Raw genomic sequence first — 22,271 nt, forward strand, 5'->3', positions numbered from 1 at the left:
CCTCTATATCTTTTGAAATGTCATAAATGCGCCTCACGATAGTATTGTTTGACAGGAATAGTCTTTAGTTTACTGTTGCTTCAATCATAGTTGAAACCATATCAGTAGCAGACAGAGGTATTAATTCCTCAACTATAGTGTGTGGCTTTTTACACTGAGCAGCTCTGTAGGCTATTTTGTAGGAGGCGAGCTGAGCATTTGAAGGCACAGATGCTGCTTTAGTAAAGCTACTCTGTTGTGCACGATAGTTGAGTAGTTTTTTCCTGAAGAAATCCACGAGCTTCTCTTTGTGTTCGGGATGTTAAGTCTCCAAGTAGTGTCTTAAATTGTTTGGCTTCATACTGTCAGAAGATAATATTTTGAGGCACACAACACTGTGGTCTCTCTTCATTACTCACTGTTGTATTGAAGCCAAGGGCGAGATATGCCTTGTCATATTTTCTTGTCTTTGTTTTGGTAGTTGTGGCATTTGGTGTAGATACATCGTCTGCTTACGTTTACCTGGTAGTCCTTTCACAAAATTGTCCATGCTTAGAGCAGAACCATGCATCATTTATATTTAGCCTCGCCACGCCCCCCTTTTTGGGAAGCACTGCCTTTATGTCGGTTACACGAGACCACTCTAGTGCTGGCTCAAACATCACGTACCATGGCACGCCTGGCATCACTGTGACTTGCAGCTGTCTGGCTGTTCTAGCACCATGGACAGCTCCAAACCTTTTATCAGCAGGGTATTATGCTGGGTCAGGTTTTCAGGTGAAAAGTGGTGACCACAGAGGCGCATTGTATGATGGACACCTGGCTTTTGGCACCTGGACAGGTGTAAAATGGGCGTGGCACATCAACTGCCTGGAACTGCTGGCTGTCTTCTTAGCTGTGAAAGTTTTCTATTCTGACATAGCAAATCAGCACATTCTGATTTGATTGAACATCATGTCAGTAGTGGCGTACATAAATGATGAGCCTGGCACAACGCCTACTCGTGTGGAGCTCACTGCCCTCTTTGGTACTCCATGTCCCAAGCCCCACTTGGGGTGGATGCTTTGGCACACAAGTGGCCATCAAAACACAAATGCGCATCTCCCCCAGTATGTCTCCACCACTCTGTCATCCTCAAAGTCCGAGATGACAAGGAAACGGTTCTGTTGGTCACGCTAAAATGGCCTAACCAGTCATGGGTTCTGTAAATGATTGAGATACTAGATGGCCCTCCATGGGAAATACAGCTGAGGAGGGGTCTTCTCTCTCAAGCGCAGGGCACAATTTGGCATCCCCAGCCGGAGCTGTGGAACTTACAGGTGTGGCCCCTGAATGGAGCTCAGCGAACGAGCCAGAATTGGCTCAATCAGGAATGAAAACCACTTTACAGGCTAGAGTACAGGCCTCTATGTACTAAAATGGCGTGTGTTCTTCACGCAGCAAAGATCCAGTGAACTGTTCCATATTGGTGTGAAAGCGCATTCAACTAGAGACATGGCCTCTTCGTGGGCATGGACAAACGATGTGTCCCTGCAGGACATATGTCTTGCAGCAGGATGGTCATCGCAGAACACGTTTGCGAGGTTTTATAACCTAGATGTGGCGTCCATCTCTTCGCAAGTCCTCTCTGTCTACTATTTTACTAGTTTACTATTCCAACACCCAGCTTTTAATACAATTGACTCTGTAGGCTGTTATCTCAATTACTCTCCCTCAAAGTCACAAGCACTTTCAATATGAATAAAACTCCCTCCCTACCTCTGGTTATGAAGGTGTTAAATTTATGCTGTGTGTATTTTATGACTCTATAATCGAAAGGGAAGGCACTTACAGTACAATGGGGGCAGTACATAAACATTAAAATACTCATGGTTTCAAAAGTATAGTCAATAGACAAACGTGAACAATACTAGTGAGAAAATCCATCCTGCATCATTTTAGGTTTTTCAAATTGCATCGTCATGGCAGCGAAATTGTAATATTGGATACAACTTTATACTGATATGGTTAGCAATTTTATCACACTAAAATCATGTTTACACATAATGTAGCTATACTTTTGAAACTGTGTATATATTATGAATAGGCCCATTCACTTGTAACTGCGATTTTTAAATAAACGAGGGATGAGTTGAAAATATTTTCTTTGGTAAACAATATTCTGCTACAAATGCTGTCGACTGAGCTTAACTTGTATCGAACCTGGAACATTCCTTTAAGACTCAATATTATGCAGATAACTGTAATGATTTTAGAACACAGAAAACAAAAGGATAAAGACAAATGTTTTAGATTCAATTTCTATTTCAGACATAAAGATTAATACATTGTAGCTTTAGTGGAGACAGTTAAAAGCATGAATAAAGCATGTCAAATGGCCTGTCAAAGAAATTAAACATTCTATGTGGTAAAATGCAACCATTTCCCCTTTAACAATGTTTGAAGACCAATTAGAAGTATAATACTTCAGATGTCAGTACCCTAAATTTGTTTTTATAAAAATGTATATAGTTTCTATCTTTTCAATTACTGTTAACAAGAATCCACTTGTAGAAGCATCTCATTTAGGGTACAAATGGCATGATCAGCCTTCCAACAAAATCCTGTTTTGATACTAGGCACTGGTATATCTGTCTAAATACAATACTGAGGGAGTGTAAAATGGACAAAACACTGCCAAATTCCAACAGACTGATGACAATAGAGATAAAGATTTAAAAAATGGTCTTTCTGAATATTCAAATACAGTAGTGAAAATAAGCTAAATGCTGACAACACAATGCTGTTATATACATTTTTAACTAGGTACATTTCTTAGTTAAACAAAATAAATTCTATAGCATGGGAACCATAACACAGAAACCGATAACCATTTCTGTGTTTTTTTCCAAGGGTCCACTTCTAAAATAGATCCTTCAATATTACTGCAATCTGTGTTTCTAGCAAGCATGCATGATTAACCTTCCATCTTTAAAAAAAAAAAAAAATAATATTAAAAAAAAGAGAGAGATTGTTAGTGTTAGCAAATTAAAATCCATTTACTTGTAGGTTTAACTTTTGGCAGAATGGCAGAAATTATAGATGCCGCTCCCCAGCTCTCGGAAGCAAATTCTCAGGCATTTTAATAGCTAGTTAATTGTGTAACTCTAATTACAATGTAAGAGAGAGCAATATCTGCATGGATACAAGGTGCAGAATACTCCTTCCCCAACACACATTTCCCACAATCCTCAATTGTTCTCCTCTTAGGTGAGCTAAGATTGCAGCTGCTGCTGTCTGCAGTCAATTCAGAGGAGTAAACACTTCCTCTTTCTTTTCTTCACCGGGGGCGGGCACAGTACAGCACGAATGGCTTCATCGAACACTGTCTTAAGGCCACGCTGTGTTAAGGCTGAGCATTCCAGGTACTTCACAGCTCCTGTGGCAAATACAATGGAGTATTTCAAGTGAATCCACATAACATAAGTGTATGAAGCCAATTTGGTCTGAACAACTGATTATTCACAATACATTTGCTATGATTATAATTTGCTTTATTTAGCCATTAAGTTTCCTAAAGAGCATAAAATTAGATTTAATATTAGTTTCATGATCATTCCTAGTGACGAGTAAATGAGCATGAAGTTTTAATACCATCACTGATTTAAACTTCAGTAGCAAAAATGGCATTAGAGTTTGTAAATAGGGATGGGAATCGTAAGGAATTTTACGATTCCGTTTCAGATTCCTTATGTTAAAAACTGCCTCAAAAGAGTCACTCGTTCAGGAACTGCACTAAACTGGTCACGCTGTATGTTTTGTGCTGTAGACTGAAAAGAACCAGCTCGTTAGAGTCATTCTTTCGGGAATCGGACTACACTGGTCACGCTGTATGTTTCGCACTGTAGACTCAAAAGAATCGGCTCATAAGAGTAATTCGTTCAGGTCCCACACTACACTGGTCACGCTGTGTTTCGTGCTGCAGATTCAAAAGAACCAGCTCCTGAGAGTCATTCATTTGGGAATCAGACTACACTGATCAGGCTGTATGCTGTAGATTCAAAAGAATCGGCTCATAAGAGTAATTCACTCTGGAACTGCACTTCACTTAACATGCCGTTATAAATACAATTATTATTTAATTACTTATTTTAAAACAATTCACAATCGTATTTTATCAAATTACACAATGATGACTCTAAGACATTATAGATATTACAGTTTTATCTTCTGTTAATGACTGATCTTCTGTAAAGCTGCTTTGAAACGATGTGTGTTGTGAAAGGTGCTATACAAATAAAAATGACTTGACGCCGTGTGTTTCACGCTGTATATTCAAAAGAATTGGCTCATAAGAGTCATTCCTTCTGGAACAGCACTACACTTGACACGCCATGTGTCTCACACAGTATATTCAAAAGAATTGGCTTATAAGAGTCATTCATTCTGGAAAACACTGATCGGGTTGTATATTTCACACTGTAGATTCAAAATAACTTTTTGTACTTTTTGTATTTTTCAGGGTTCCCACTCATTTTTGAACACCAGATTCAAAAGACTTAAGGACATTTTTAAGCACCTTTCATTTCACATCAAGCACCTATCAAAATCAGCTTTATCAAAATCACATTCCAGCAAACATAGTATAAAAAAGGACTCTTAGATAATAAATCGAATATAATATTTAATGTGTGGACAAAACTTTTTCTTTAAGCTCAATAAATATTATTGTTTACAATTTGTCAATATTTTCAGGCCAACAGTATTGTTTATATCACCTTTAAAAGTATCCATGAACTTTTAACTGGACTAGATTTAGCCAAGCCTAGTGCTTCGTACAAGCCCTGTGTCATTTGAACAAATTTACTGCACAACCATTAAGAAAAACATCTGTTACGAATGTCCCTGCCAATGAGACAGCAGAAGAGTCTGTGAAAATCCTGATCTTTGGACATTTTTACCAGTGCAGAAGAGTGTCCACTAGGGCTGCAACTAACGATTATTTTGATAATCTTATAATTAACGATTATTAGAATGATGTAAATTGGTACATAAGCTACTTGTATTAAAATTGACTTGACGCATTTGTGCTATTTCTGACTTTCTTGTTAAATGTGCTGTAGTAAGAGTGAGCAGATGTGATAGGGCAAAACTAGATCACTCCACTGTCATGTGCTTGCACTGTTGACAGCTCTTGATTATAAATAGGTGCAAAATGTTTTAGCGCAACGCTCACTTGCAAAGACGAGTTATAAAGCCATTTGCATTTTAAAATAACAGGTTCATACATCTTTTGCTGAACTTAAGTTAGCAAATATGCAACAATGGACTTCCTTTGATCACAGCATGCTCACTCTAAGCTCCACAAGCATCCAATGAGCTGCTGGATGCTGCAAGAGAGAGCGATACAGAAAGAGAGAGCGAGCGAGAGGGAGACGCAGTAGCACTGATTTAGTCGTGCTGATTCAGGAATTACAATAGAATAACAAAATTATTTATTTGAATTGTACAACTAATGTACATGTTAATATAAATACATTTGTGCTACATTTGTCCATTGTGTGGAACTGGCAGGAATGATTAAAATTGTGTGCAATATCCGCACACAAGCTTTAAGTATTAGTACAGAGCTGCGTGCATACACAGTATGTGCAGCGAGCAGCACATGCAGACTAATTAAATCACAGCCCTTGTGTTTTGAGTCACACTAGGTCATATCGCAATTTCGATTTTATTTCTATTAATTGTTCAGCCTTAGTTCCAGCCAAAATTCAAAAACTTTCAATGACCCATGTCTATTTTACAGACTGTCCAGTCCTTGAATTTATGTGTCTGAAATTCAAGTACTTTCAAGGAGAGTGGGAACCCTAATTTTTACTGTATTTTACACATTACTTACATCAAACTTTTTGAATCTACGTGGCAACAATGGCTGTTTGGCTGAAGGTGGTTCCTTTGACGAAACAAGAATATCATCTTTTTAAGCCATTTTAGATCAGAAGGACAGAGATTTATCAAGTATCATTAAAAAGTTAAAAGAATTTACTGGCATATAGCCAAAAAATAAATAAATAAATAAAAAACAAAAAATTATAATCACCCAGCCCAAAAGACAATAATATGCTGACCTATTTCTTTGGCCATAGCGAGGCCTTGAGGGTAGGTGATCGGAGTGAGTTTCTTCTCTTTCAACTTTTCAATTGTGTCCTTGTCATCTCTCAAATCAAGTTTAGTTCCAACAAGAATAATGGGGGTGTTGGGGCAATGATGTCGGACCTCTGGATACCACTGTTAAAAGACAGCAGAAGAGAGATACTGAGTTTCTATTGTGAGCAAACTCATTTTATTTCTTCAAAAGCACTTATTTATTTCCATGAAGTAACCCAACTTTCCATACTCTTGTAGAGAAAATTTAGCTATGTTCAGAATGGAATACTAGCTTCCTACTTACTAAATACTGTAAAACAGAAGCATTATTCTACGCTTATGTAATTGTTATTACAGCAGCATCAACATGCTATTTTTGAGGCTTTGAAACTGCTTGATGTGACTCATTTGCTCAATCTGTCTAAAGTTGAGCCAGACAGACTATTCTTAGTTCAGCCTCTTCCTCTTTTTTTATTTACTGTGATAATTTTGAAAGTTGCCTGTAGTGATTTAAACCAAAGATCTATACATTTTTTGCTTACCTTTGCACGGACATTCTCAAATGAGGCTGGACTCACAAGAGAGAAACAGATCAAGAACACATCCTACATGAAAAGGAAAAAAGTAAAACAAATCAAGCCATCAAATTGTAATTAATAACCAAACTCCATTGGGAAAATGCAGCCTTTTACTATCTGTAAAATACTGCATTGAATAGATCGTTGCATTAATGAACCACAAATTAACTTGTTTCCCCAGTGAAAGCAGAAAAACACAATGAATTTTGTGCCTGAAGACAACAGCAATTTTGAAAACAAAAGAAAGGTCATTAATGATCTGAGCCACATATAGGACATCACTTTGGCCCATCAGAAATCAGCCATATACTATTCCAAATCCAACATTTTATTGGAATAGGGTTGAATATATTAAATATTTAGGATGTATTCACAATGATTTTACTGGTGCTAAAAAAGTTAAGCAATATAATGAATGTTGTAATGATTTATTCCACCTTTTATTTGGCCATTAGTTTCCTAAAGACTGTGTCATAAGATTAGTTTCACAATCTTTAGGTTCACAAGTATTAGAGCATTAAGACTGATATTTTAATAGTGTTTCTCGTGGGACGGTCAATTAATTTCCATAAATTAGTACAAACGGACCTTTCCTATTAATTCATCACTCATTCAACGATTCATTTGCGGCATCACCACTGATATATACTGTATCATAACCACTGAATTTTTCATATATTAAAATGTTTTAGTAAAAAAACATATGTTACAGAATAATACTGTTTCTCACTATGTATTGTTATATCAGTGAATATAAATGTAAATGAATGAAAAAAATCCAACAAAAATAAACAAAAAAAAAAAACAAATGTTGACCAAATTAATGCAGACTGCATCTTTTGGCTTTCCTAATATTCTTTTATGTGCATCAGTTTGCAGATTACATTTTCTGCTTTTGTGAACCCACATCACAGATTTTGCCCCGTTTTAATAACGAGCTCCTGTTCATTTTGACTTGTTTGGGAGTCTTCCTGTTCTGTGGAGATGTCTTTCTCCATTCAGGTTTTTTTTTTTGGGTCAAAAATGATTGAGCAGTGCGAGTGATCCCATTCTGTGCTCTCCTGTCATTGTAGCACAAATATAGGGAAGCCTGCTGGACTCGCGCGCACTTGTGAGCTACAGAGATTGTTTTATGCCGTGCATTAAACTTTTTGAATCTGGCTACAATGGATGTTTGGTTGAAGCTGAAATTATGGTTCCTCCTATAAAAAAATACTATATTGCAAAATTATTATTGTACCGTCTGAGGGTAGGACAGTGGTCGAAGCCTGTCATAATCCTCCTGTCCTGCTGTATCCCACAGTCCCAGATTTACTGGCTTCCCATCCACCATCACATTAGCAGAATAATTGTCAAACCTGCAAGAACGTAAAAAGTTTAGCATTGTGTGATGTGTAGAGATAAAATATTGCAAACACTCTAGTAAAAACTAGTGGCTGAAGTACAAAAAAAAAACAAAAAAAAACTTTTCTTGTGAAATATCTTGTCACTTGGAAATATGCCAGGTTATGTTGTGAACTGTTTTGTACGGTGGCCCGTGAAGTGCAGAACAAAACAAGCTTTAAACAAGCCAAATAACAATACAGAGACACAACAAATCACCATAACACACAACAGAAAATCTGAAAACAAAAGGACAAATCAGACAACACGAAGCCAAATCCTGAAACACAACAGCAAGTGAAAAACCACATCAGCAGGTCAAAACACAAAACAGCAATCACAACACACAATGACAAGTCAGTCAAAACAGAAAGGCAAGGTACAACAGCTTCTCACCTGACTGGCTGTGTGGATGGTATCTAGCCCTTTCCATATGATTGGTTCACTCTCCACATATCGATCATTTCAAAATCCATGCCAAAATCTCACTGATTGCAAAAACTAGGGATATTCCAATACTATTTTTTTTTTGTACGAGTACCACTACTTTTTTTTTTTTTTAGTACGAGTACCGCTACTGAGTCTGATACTGTTTTATTTTTTTACTCAATATCATTCAGCAGTTTATTTCAATTTTATCATCAAAATTGTTTAAATTAATTAATTAAAACTTTAATCAAATTGAAGTATAACAATTGATTTTCAACATAATATTGTATTTAATCAAATTAAGTGCTTATATACAGAACCTCACAGCACAATCCTAAATACAACATTGGAGTTATTTTTGTCAAATAAAGTGCTGGATAATAGAGCATCACAGATGTGAGATATTGCTTAAATATAATACAGTTCCAACTGATTTATTATTATTATTAGTAGTAGTAGTAGTAGTAGTAATAGAACAGTGAATATTACATAACTATATAGTAGTAATCTATTTCTGTCATACTCTTTTCATTTAAACTGAGCTTTTATTTTGAAGTGTTTGTGTTGTTAGACCAAGGAGACGGCAGATTCCCTAACCGGAAAAGCAGGTCACTACGTGAATCACAGTAATTATTAAACCACAAAAGGCTACTAAGTAAATAAATACTGTATGTAGTCTGTATATGACTCATGCTAAAAAGTGAATTAGCGCTCATTTGCTACAAACAGAGCATGTAATGCTCATAATAGTGTTTTCCATGTATGAGCCAAGGATCTCTAAAGGTATGAGCAGTTTGTGTCTCTATGTCAGCACAACACCGGCTCCACACATTCACAAGCACTCACATTTAAAACACTGCATGTGCAAAAAATCGATTTATCTCATTAAATCTTAGCTTTTGCTGTTAAATAATCTCACTAGGTCATGACGTGATTTTTTTTTTCAATTAAAATGTATTGACTCAAACATATAACAAAAGAAAAAAAACACAACATATATATATTGAGTCAACATTTAACCCCCACTATTACCCCTCCCCTTCCCAATCACCAACCCCACCCCGACCCCCAACGAACACCTCTGTGGTCACAAAACATGATGTGATTTTAATCTGTGCACTGAATGTTTACGTAATGACATCCTGTCAGATGGTATAGGTTTTTGGTATCGGCGCATTTTTATGAGTGTGGCATCGGACCAGATTCCGATACCAGTATCGGTATTGGTGCATCCCTAGCAAAAATTGAATTATTTGGAGTGGTTTTTGACTCAGGGACACTTTAGAGCACAGAAAACAAAAAAAGCAAACAGGATTAAGTTTTAGGTACGATATACACCCGTCTAAAATGTCCATAAACTGAGCTAAAATGTTGGTGAAAGAAAAAAACACTGAAATTCACCAAGATATTATTTTTACATTCTAAAGGTTGTAGTAGGCTGCTAGTAGATCGGCTGATTTACTTTAGGTGAGATTTTCCCAGTAGGTGCAATTATACAAATACATTATTCAATTATTTTTTAAATAAATCACTTTGTCATTCACACCACTGGTAGCCTATTACAACCTTTGGAATGTAAAAATTACTTCTTGATGAATTTGAGAGACTGTTTTCTAAAATAATTGAATATTGTATCCATATAGTTGGATATACTTGGAAAACATCACTTAAAGTCAGTGAATCTATCCACTGGCAGCCAACTGCAACCTTTATAATTTGGATAATTATTATAATTTTTTTAATAACAGTGTTTTCTAAGTTAGAATGTGCAAATCAATTGAATAAATGCTTGGACACCACGGACGTATAAGCACAATTTATAGACTTCTTTGATGGTCTCTTACCGATGGTGGATATCGTACCTAAAACTAATGGTGTGTCTCAATCAGCTCCCTATGTCGTGAATCAGTATACACCGATCAGTCGCAACATTAAAACCACCTGCCTAATATCGTGTAGGTCCCCCTTGTGCCGCCAAAACAGCTCTGGCCCGTCGAGGCATGGGCTCCACAAGACCTCTGAAGGTGTCCTGTGGTATCTGGCACCAATACATTAGCAGCAGATCCTTTAAGTCCTGTAAGTTGTGAGGTGGTGCCTCCATGGATTGGACTTGTTGGTCCAGCACATCTCATAAATGCTCAATCGGATTGAGATCTAGGGAATTTGGAGGCCAAGTCAACACTTGAACTCTTTGTCATGTTCCTCAAACCATTCCTGAATGATTTTTACAGTGTGGCAGTGCGCATTATCCTGCTGAAAGAGACCACTGCCATCAGGGAATACAGTTGCCATGAAGGGGTGTTCGTGGTCTGCAAAAATCTTTAGGTAGGTGGTACGTGTCAAAGTAACATCCACATGAATGCCAGGACCCAAGGTTCCCCAGCAGAACATTGCCCAGAGCATCATACTTCTTCCGCTGGCCTGCCTTCTTTCCATGGTGCATCTTGCTGCCATCTCTTCCCCAGGAAACAACGCACACGCACCCAGCTGTCCACATGATGTAAAAGAAAACGTGATTCATCAGACCAGGACACCTTCTTCCACTGCTCCATGGTAGGCGCTTTCGGTGGTGGACAGGGGTAGGCATGGGCACTCTGACCGGTCTGCAGCTACGCAGCCCCATATGCAGCAAGCTGCGATGCACTCTGTGTTCTGACACCATTCTATCATGGCCAGCATTAAGTTTTTCAGCAATTTAAGCTACAGTAGCTCTTCTGTGGGATCGTACCAGACGGGCTATCCTTCGCTCCCCCCATGCGCATCAATGAGCCTTGGGCACCCATGACCCTGTCGCCGGTTCACCGGTTATCCTTCCTTGGACCGCTTTTGGTAAGTACTAACCACTGCATACTGGGAACACCCCACAAGACCTGCCGTTTTGGCTATGCTCTGACCCAGTCATCTAGCCATCGCAATTTGGCCCTTGTCAAAGTTGCTCAGATCCTTACACTTGCTCATTTTTCCTGCTTCCAACACATGAAATTCAAGAATTGACTGCTTAATATAAATGCTGCCTAATATATCCTACCCCTTGGACAGGTGCCATTGTAACAAGATAATCGATGTTATTCAATTCACCTGTCAGTGGTTTTAATGTTGTAGCTGATCAGTGTATAGTGAACATGAATTCGGACACTGGCAAGGGTGTTTATGCCCTGAACATTGGGACACTTATGACTCAATCACTGGCGACAAGAAAACAAGCTTGTGTTAACATCGCTGTATAATTGCATTTTCATTGTAGATATTCGTACAGTGATATTATGAAAGATAAATTACATAAAGAAACAAAATGATAAAGGAGTATATTTTTAACCTTCTAACAACTCTAATATTTAACAGATTGTTTCCTTTCATGGTCATTATGGATGAAAGACATTAGAAACAATATCTCTTTTAAATAGAAAAAAGGCTTTAACTTGATAGTTTTACACTAGTGCTATCTTTTAACCATTTGAAAGACTTCAGAAGCCATGACAATGTTTTCGGTCAGGGAACATAGTGAGAAACGATGCTCCTTGTTTTTTATGGTGCATTCTGGGATATTGTTAGGAAACAAACGTTTTAGTGCACTGGAACGATTTTGCGATTGGGACAGACCTAGAAATAGCAGACTCCCTGATCAGTGCCCTAAATACTAGGTTGTAAATCGCAAGTTTCATCTTATATCGATTCTCTTAGCCATCGATCCGATGTTTACCGATACCTCAAAGTCTGCTGCGATGCGATTTTGATTTGATTCAGAATCAGAATGAGTGTTCAATCCAAGTGTTCTCACATACACAAGGAATATTTTTTTGGTGATAGGAGAAACAAGTGCGCACAGAATATTACAGTGAGACACAGAATATAAAACAAGATAAAAGTACTTAGATTACTCTACTGAAGTCCACTATCATCTCAACTGTTTTGAGCGTGTTCAGCTCAAGGTTGTTGTGACCATACTAGACAGCCAGTTGATCAACCTCCCATCTGTATGCAGACTCGTCACCATCACGGATGGGGCATATGACTGTGGTGTCATCTGCAAACTTCAGGAGCTTGACAGTGGGGTCTTTTGCAGTGCAGTTATTCATGTACAGGAAGAAGAGCCATAGAGAAAGAATGCATCCCTGAGGAGCACCAGTGCTAATAGTGAGGGTCCCGGATGCGAGTTTCCCCAGTCTTTACAGTCCTTACTACAGGCTTAGCTGATTTTAGTTTCTGCTTGTAGGTTGGGAGAAGATGAACCAGACAGTGATCTGAGAGTCCTAAAGCTGCACGTGGGACAGAGCGATATGCATCCTTTACAGTGGTATAGCAGTGGTCCAATATATTTCTTTCTCAGGTGGGGTATGTAATGCGTTGTTTGTATTTTGCAAGTTCAGGGGTGAGGTTAGCTTTATGAAAATCTCCCAGAATAATGATAAGAGTGTACGGGTGTTGTTGCTCTGTGTCTGTGATGTGATCAGCCAGCTGTTGCAACGCTGCATTCACGCATGCTTGTGGCGGGATATAAACACTCACCAGAATAAACGAGGAAAACTCCCGCAAAGAGTAGAAGGTCTTACAGTTGATGAAGAGTAGAGCAGAAAAGATTAGTCGGCCTTATCGACAACATCGGCAATAAAAAATTGTCGACAAAATTTTTTATTGTAGAATAGTCATTTGATCTCATTTAATGTAACATGAGATCATGACAACTCTAATGATGACGTGCGAGAGCAGCACTGCAGCTCACGCCTGACTGAGGAGAGGAAGAATTACACAGATCACAGTCCAGATGCACTCTAAACTTTCCAAACAGCTTTAGGTGATGTAGATTGCAAAATATGAGGGAATTATAATGCAAAAATATAAAATAAGTAAATACAGAAGCACTCTCATTGTGGAATAAGCGGAGCCGGAGCTCTTTAAAGGAAACACCCCGGCGATACATCTTTAATGCAGTTATATATAATGCATTATAACTTTAAAGTTCAAATAATACAGAAGCAGATCATGTAAATAACTGCAAACTCTGAAACTGGCATTTCTCTGTGCGGTTAGCACCTCTTCTATGAGTTGCGCAAATGTCCCGATCTAAGGGGTAGGGACTGAAACTGTAACCGGCTGATGCACACTGTCGCAGGGATGCTCGTCCCTCGAGCATGAGCACTTGCTGCAGCTAGATTATAACATGATGGCTCGTGACTGAATCATAATATGTCACTGTGCATTTCTTATTGTGAAGAAAATGGCAATACACAGCTTTATTAATAAGAGAGAGTTTTTTTTGTTGCAAGTTTAAGATGGATTGAAGTGAACAGAAAGGTGAGAGATACACTGCAACAAAATACGTTTTTGATTTGTTTTTGTTTTGGCTCGTTTTCCAATATAAATATCTAAAGCTCCATTAAAACAACGAAAATTTTCTTTAGCAGCTATACTGCAGATGCAGAATATTGTTATCTGAGAATGTTGAATATAATATTAAAAATACAAATATTTTAAAATCTGAGAAGCAGCATATAAGATATTTAGACTTGCTTTTAGAGAATAAATCTAAGTATATGTTGTCTTTACTGCACTCACAGAAGTATAACCAAGTGAAAAAAATACACTTATATACAAAATACACTTATATTTAAGGTACATTCTCTTAATGCAAGTCTAACTATCTTATATGTTGCTTCAAGTAAATGTATCTTGTTTTAAGGATTTTTAGACAATTTTAAAATGGAAAACGAGACAAAAGCACTTGATAACAATAGGATTTGTTTGCTGTGAATTTCTTTACTGAATTAAACTGAATAAAAAGTCATTTAGAGGTATTTTTAAAAGATGATTTTGTCCTCTTTATTGTTAGTAAGCATGTTAATTACAACATTTTATGTTGGGGCACAAGCTAAATAATCGGTTAAGAGCTAATGATTAATTGTTGCAATAGTTGCCAAATAATTGTTCTAATAATCGTTACCTTAATCGATTATCAAAATAATCGTTAGTTGCAGCCCTAATGAAGAATGCCTCTAAATTAGGACAGCACATCTTCAACGCTGTTACATCTGTTCACCAACTTTCATTGATGTAAAAGCATGTTCCACCGCCTCAGATAACTCCACGTTGCGATCCGCTCTGAACAGCTGAAAGCTCGGCAGATGTAACGCGCTGTCCGGGATGGCTTCACTCAGCCAGGTTTCCATGAAACACAGAGCAGCTGAGTTATAAAAGTCCTTATTTGTTTGAGTGAGCAGAAGCAGTTCATCCGTTTTGTTGGCAAGGGAGCGGACATTCGCCAGATGAATACTCGGGAGTCCTAAAGCCGCGTTGACGAAGCTTCACAAACGCGCCGGCTCACTTCCCTTGCGTGCATCTTTTGGATCGCTTGCAGAGCACCGCTGTGCCTCCAACTAAGATGTCTAATAAAATGTCTGAATAATCAAACACCGGCAAAAAATGATCAGGTATGCTCTTCCGAATATTCAGCAGTTCACCCCTGGTGAAACTGATTGGGAAAGAGTGACAAAAAAACATGTCAAACAAAAGTAACAAAAACACTACAGAGCTCCACACCAAAGCAGCAATCTGCGGCGCCATCTTTTACGAAAGGTCCAGGGGCCTGCAATCGATATTACGATATTATGTGCTATATTTTACCCAATCAATTACATTTATTATCTCATAAATGCAACCAAACCTTCATTTGAATATTTTACTGAGCTCTTTGAAAAGTAAAGGCACAGTTGGTGAGAGCTGTCCTTAAAGAAGTTTACAGATGTGGTATGGAAACAAAATAATAGGGACTTTAAGCAACATGGATGGGACGCTACGCAAAAATCACTAAGCAATAATGATGGCAGAACTGAGCATTTAATCATTCAAGAAAAAAAGGTAGGCTATTTAAAATAGCAATAGAAGGGATACTTGCAGTGTTAAATAACTGTCAGAAGAAGAGTTTTACTCTTGTACGATATAAATAGACTACTTCTAAAACCTAGATATTATTATTAATAGTCTACCAATATTTTTGAGGTTTTATATTCAAAGCCTGTAACCGTGTTTAATTTAACATAAATTTTAAGGAGGATCTTTAGGCTATTTTCTGCGTTCACATTGCATCATATCTTATAAAACTTATTCTAACATTTACTTTCCTAATCAGTCACGTACTGTCACTATGGCAAAGAAGAAATGCTTTAGAAATTACAGTTTCGATGTAAGGAAGTGAAGTTGCGTACATGCAATGGAACACAGAATGCCGTAACCGCACCTGCTGCTTAAAGTCCCTATTAAGAATGACACAGTGTTCTTTTTTGCTTTATGTGATGTCATGAAAGAACATCTGTGCCCTGCAGAATATTCAGTGCGAGCCTGCATACCCTTAATAATTAGGGGTTCAAGCGCTTAGTGCTGAAACCCTATTGTAATTGTTAAGATTTTTATTAGAGGTTCAAGCGCTTGGCGCTGAAACCCTATTGTAATTGTTAAGATTATTATTATTATTATTCCACCATAAAACTGATCGGGTAGAGAAAACCGTAAGTCCTAGAGACTTGAAACTTGGTCAGATGGTAGTAGTATTGCTCGCTACTCAGAAACACAGATTCGGCCAAATCAGTCAATAGCTACAGTGATCAAAAACGCGAAACTGCTCGTAACTCCTAGACCGTTTTTCGTAGACTCAAGTGCTTTTGATACCATTGGAATCCTTGGCTCAAACCAAACAAAACGTATATATCTCCTATAAACATTTTCCGCCATCTTGGATTTTTCATAAAACCTACTTTTGCGAACTAGTCCTAGGTTTATCGTCTGATCGGGACCAAACCAGTGCCAAACGATTCTATGGAGTCTCAATATCAAAAGTTATCAACAGAGCTGTGTATCGCCAATTTTCTTCATGATAAGATCGTGAACACGACACATATATTATAATTCACGACGTTATAATCTAGCTGCAGCAAACATGCCCAGAGTGTGCATCAGCCAGGAGAAGATTCAATCTCTTCCCAGTTAACATCACACAACTCATGTACGTGCCGCTGACCGTACAGAGAAATGCCAGTTTCAGATTTTATTTTCATAACCTGCTTCCTTCTTATTTGAACTTTAATAAAGGATGCTTTAAAGATATAACGCCATGGTGTTTCATTGCGAAACGGAATGCGGCACAATAATCTTTTTATCTTGCTTTCATAATCGTCGGAAGCCAAAATCGTAATTGAAAATAAAATTTGATTAATAGCCCAGCCCTAGCTCATTGCCTTGAGGAATGAGGTAAACAGTATGACAATTTGTCATCTCTACAACAATCAAACAAGTCTTTCAATCCAAAATACTTACCTGCCCACAAGTATGTGCTATCCGTGTTTTATTTTTTTCTTTCTTGGCTACAACTTCAGTTGTATTGAAAAATCCTGTTACATTTTAATGTGATAAATGTTAATACGGGTGTTTAAGTGTAGATGTGAAAAGTCTTGTAATTGTTGTTGGTGCAGGGAAGGTGTTTTCTCTCTCTCATCAGCGCTGTTTAGAATATCATGACTGTTTAGCTGTTTGAATTGGTTGAACTGCTTAAAAATAGAAAATTCTCATGTTGAATTCAAATATGTTGCATGCGCCACGATATCGAGGGATGCCCGATGTAATCTCGCATGTGAACCACTCTGCACTATCCTGTAACCAGAGCTCGCAGCCCTGTTGACAGGTGCGCACGGATAGAGCACAGCGCAACTTCAGGCTTCAATTACTCCGTGTGAATCCGTGTCCCACATGAGAAGCATAATTAGTGCTTATAAAGCAAGATGAATATCATAAGGTTGCTGCATCACCTGACTGAAATGTGTACAGACATGGCTGGCAAAAGAATTTCAAAATGAAAATGAATCTTAAAAATATATATATATATCAATATTTACGTGTTGAATCGATGACATCATATCATTGGTGATTTGATCGATGGATCGTTACACCCTTACTAAGTACTGAATAGGGAGCTGACTGAGACGCACCCTCACTTTATCCTACACATTTTATTTTTTTTGCTCTCTATGTTCTTAGGTATCTGTTTTACAATGTGAGAAACCACTCCAAATGATTCAGTGCTTCACTCAGTGAGCTTTTGATATGGATATTGAAATAATCGTGAAGAAAGGGTATCATCCACACAACCAATCAGGTGAGAAGCTATGGTATCTACCCTTTCCATTTCAACTGACTTGTAGTGTTTTCTGACCTGCTGTTGTGTTTCACGATTTGGAGTTGTATTCTGATTTGTTCTTTTTTTTTTTTTTATCATCAAAATAATCCTTTTCTTAAACATGCACCAAAATATTGTGCACAATAAACTAGCTGTGCACCGATCGATCGGCCACCAATCTAAATTGTCCGATCTTCGTCTTAAGTCCGTGATCGGCAATCGATTGCGCCAAGAATCAGGACCGATCTTTTTTGCAGCACGCAGGGAATCACACATACACTGCTACTCTACTGAATGATCGCTTTCTCAGCCCTTGATGCATGACAGTGTGGCCTCTAGGGTGAATTATTGGCAATAAGTATTCACAAATGTAAACTTTCAGACATGCTTTTATTCAGATGAATATGCAGGTTTGTTTTTTAAAATGTGTTAAAATTACACATGTATGAATATTAAGCTGCACATTTTCTAGGGTCATTATGGTAGTAATTCTGACTCGCTGCACTGTGAGCATGGAGAGGATAAAGAGACTGCAAATGGATATAAAAACTAATTAAACAACAAATTAAAATGCATATACAAATCTGAGTATACATGATGTAACGTGAGTCATGACAATCAGATGTTGTGTTGAGCGATAGAGACTGTTTGAGCACTTTCACCGTTCAATATATGCTCACTCGCGGTGTCAATCAAACATGCGCGCTCTCCAGATGTTCTCAATATCTCATCAGTCACTCATCTCAGCGCTATTCTGTGAGGATCCCAATTTAAATCAGATTAATGTTGGTCACATTACCACTAATCACATCAATTACATTTTAACCATAATGGCACTGCGTCTTCACGCATTTGCTTAATAATTAGTGATTTGTGTTACAGCAAAACGCCAAAGACAGTAAACAAATCATAGATATTGATTTCTCACTGGAGCAGTTTTAGTGCTTGTAATGGATATATTTTTCTTATTTTTGAACATATCTCTGCTGTGTGATGCTCTCATAGTTTTTACTGCTTACCAGTATGTCACAATGACCTTAATGTCATTTTGGTAACTTTATAAAAAGGTTCCATTCGTTAACATTAGTTAATGCATTAGGTATCATGACAATGGATACAAACAATGAACAATATATTTTTACAGCCTTTAATTGTAATGTTAATAAAATTACAATTGTTTATTGTTAGTTCATAGTGCATTAACTAATATACCTTTTGATTTTAAAAATGTAATAGTATATGTTGTAACTAACATCAAGTTCATTAATTCATGTTAACTACAGTAATGTTGTTAAATAATGTTAACAAATGGAACCTTTTTGTAAAGTGTCTTGTGTTTTGTAAACATATAACTGCACAATATAACTTGCAAAAATGTGGCAAAGGGCACTTTTTTTTTAAATTGGTATCGGCCGATCTTAGTGTTAAAAATTCAGCATTGGCCTAAAATTTTCTGATCGGTGCCCCACTACAATAAAAAATATCATAAATGGGGCAATTTTGATTAGTGGTTGACCGATATGTATTTTTTTTAATGGACGATGCTGATATCAGAGAGCAGGGTGGCAGATAGGCCGATACAATGCCAATATATCACAATTTAATATAGTAAATAAACATAAAATTGCTAAAAATATAATAAACTCTTATTTAGCACTATATTTACTCAATTTCACACAAAACAAAAAAATAATATTGTATTTTAAATGGTAGATAGCAGTTTCTTCAGATTTTTGTTTAGTCATCAAATTTTAGTAATTTATTTGCACATGAAGAAATTGTTAATGCATTAGGAAGAAGGAAATAACAGTACACACAGTAGTCCAGCAACCATGGATGGCATGTCCTCATTAGCAATCGCATTTACTCAAATATCGAATCAAACCAATTGTACATACAGTGATAGTGAAGAAGACATTTACTTACAGCACACGTGAAGCGCTTTTACCTTGGGCTGCATCCGAAAATGTAGGCAGCTGACTTGCTAATTTGCTGCCTAATCAGTTAATGGCTTAACTGACATTTGTTTTGAATGAATGGAACTGGTTTACGAACAGTTTGAAAAGCACCTTATTTTCATCGTACCTCCGTATAAAGCCTCCGGAGGCAGCATTTTCCTGGATTCGGACGCAGCCTTGAAGTTGCACTCACGCTCCTGCGGTTCCATCTCCTGACAGTTTAAACAGCCTGGATAGCCTACTTGGATTGTCACAGACAGACCGTCATGATTTGTGAATGAGAGGAATTTTTGATAATGATCCTGAAGTTTTTGATTCTGGCTAATAGAATACGCACTTCAGAGGAAGATATTTGAGGAGCGCTTGAGGGGAAGAAAACGCTGGATTTCCTTAGGTATATAATACAAGTTTTACTGATATATGCCTTTTATCATTAGAAAAGTGACAGGGAACTGCTGAGGAGAGGCTGATAGAATACATGCTTCAGAGGAAGATTTATGAGTGCTCCACAGGATGCAGTTGTGTAAGGTTGGTTTATACAACGGTTTAAACGAGATATGCGCATATTTGCAAATGGTATATGATATTAATTTTATTGATATTTGCCTTTTTCTCATTAGACAAGACAGTTAAAAGTTATAGGGAACTGTTGATGAGAGAGAGGGAGAATGAAATAGGTGAGCACTTTAACATTATGAGCTCAAAGGCATCTGATATGTGGACCGTTTAAATGACACTGTTGCACACCGGTCTATTATTGTAGTATCACGATGGCAGGTAACAACAAAACGAACCATGACTGGTCGTTTACATGTCTCAGACACTTCACAGGCAAGCAGGCGATTTTCAGCACCTTGAAGAAAAGAAAAGAATCGGCCTCTGCGATATATCGGTCGACCACTAATTTTGATTTCATGTTGACTTTCAGAAACTCACAAATAAGAGAGGGAAGGTTTGCTTACACAGTGGGGATGTACTCTCCAGGGAAAGCATTGGTTGTGTAGCTGATCAGCAGGCATGTTTTTCCCACAGCCCTGACAAAAGAAACAAAGACCATTCATCAAAAAATACATCAGATTTATTACGTCTTACATAACATCCACTGATATCATCCAATATTTTAAGAGTGTAAACATGCCTTATAACGTCTGTGCCTGGCCTTAAAATTAGCCAGTCTTACTCATGTGAATTATAAAAGTGGGTTTGGCTGTTGACTACTTATATCACTGCACCACTCCCCACACAACCAGACAACATTAGCTCATATGAACTAAATATGAATGACATATATGTAGCATGTAAATAAAACGTAGGGAAGGATTAGTTGTGAAGTTACCATTACAAACACTGAAGAAAGCCAAAAAAAAGTATGAAAACAAAACAAAACAGAGACCAGTCGACAAATAAACGGACATTTAAACATTATTACTATTATTTTGAGAATTTCCGTACGATTAAATATTTTAGAATTACAAAAATTATATTCACTGTTAAGCATTATTCACCAGATATTCATAATATTAATTATATTCACAAGAAATTTCCATGGGGCTCCTACAACTTTAAGACTATTAATTTCCATGACTTTTCCAGGCTTGAAAATCACCATTTTAAAATTCCCATGACAGTGGGTATGCGAAACATGGATGTTCAAGGTCCTCCAGAAGTAGCTACAGAAACTGAAAAACACAGATTTAACGAGCTATATGTCGGTCAGTCTTGAGGAAATAGCAGATTTTACAATATCCGTGAACTACAAAACTGCATAAAACTTCCCACGAGTTAGTCTAAACCAAAAACACTAGACAGCGAACAAAGAAACATTTAGAGACAATAGAAACTTTATTCTACGTAAAATTAAATAATGTAAATAAGGTAAACTCACCCGTCCCCCACCACCACACACTTTATGGCCTGCATCTGTGTATGCCGTTAGCACTCAGCTCGATCTGTGACTTAATCAATAAAAGCTGCTATGACCAGTAAAACACGAGTCCACAGGAAAAGAAGAAGAGCGGCTCGAGAAATGTCGAGGTCAAATCCGAAATTTCGCTCAAACTCGACCGAGTAAAGTTAGCTGGTCGACTGCATTCCAGCGCATTTACTCCAGTTAAACAAACAGCCACCACCCAAAAAATCTCAGATCCCGGACGGCACAGGCACAGACACACACATCCCGTCCCGAACAATAAACACGCTCTCTGCTGCCGCCTCATGGACCGGAGCGGGTACGCGTCTCTCACGTTCTATGACGCGTTGAACTAGAGTCAGAGTGCTCCGAATGTCCCATTATAAACAAGTGAAAAAATATTCCAGTTCTATCCAGATTTATATATATATATATATAAATACATACAATAAATAAAGTTTCTTCACACAGATTTAGTGATGGGCACTTTCGAAACACTGCTTCACGAAGCTTCGAAACCTTTACGAATAATTTTTTTTTGTTTTCCAGTCTTTAACTGTCCAATTTTGGTATGCCTGTGCCCAATGCAGCCTCAGCTTTCTGTTCTTGGCTGACAGAAGTGGAACACGACGCGATCTGCTGTTGTAGCCCATCCGCCTCAAGGTTCGTGTTGTGCATCCTGAGGTGCTACACTCACTACAATTGTAAAGAGGGGTTATCTGAGTTACTATTATGGGATCAAAATCCCA

At 37.6% G+C, this 22,271-nt stretch overlaps 1 protein-coding gene across 1 annotated transcript; it reads right to left on the minus strand.

Annotated features, from left to right (window-relative positions):
- Nucleotides 1-2,264: 2,264 nt before the first annotated feature.
- Nucleotides 2,265-21,802, minus strand: LOC127422926 (ras-related C3 botulinum toxin substrate 1). Its single transcript, XM_051666789.1, has 6 exons — nt 21,499-21,802; nt 20,576-20,647; nt 7,924-8,041; nt 6,648-6,710; nt 6,087-6,246; nt 2,265-3,397 (listed from the first exon to the last, which is right to left on the minus strand). Exons 1-6 carry the CDS (start codon nt 21,531-21,533, stop codon nt 3,267-3,269), a joined length of 579 nt encoding a protein of 192 aa, XP_051522749.1. The 5' UTR covers nt 21,534-21,802; the 3' UTR covers nt 2,265-3,266.
- Nucleotides 21,803-22,271: the final 469 nt, after the last annotated feature.

This window comes from Myxocyprinus asiaticus, chromosome 32, assembly GCF_019703515.2.
Source record: "Myxocyprinus asiaticus isolate MX2 ecotype Aquarium Trade chromosome 32, UBuf_Myxa_2, whole genome shotgun sequence".
Classification (NCBI taxonomy): Eukaryota; Metazoa; Chordata; class Actinopteri; order Cypriniformes; family Catostomidae; genus Myxocyprinus; species Myxocyprinus asiaticus.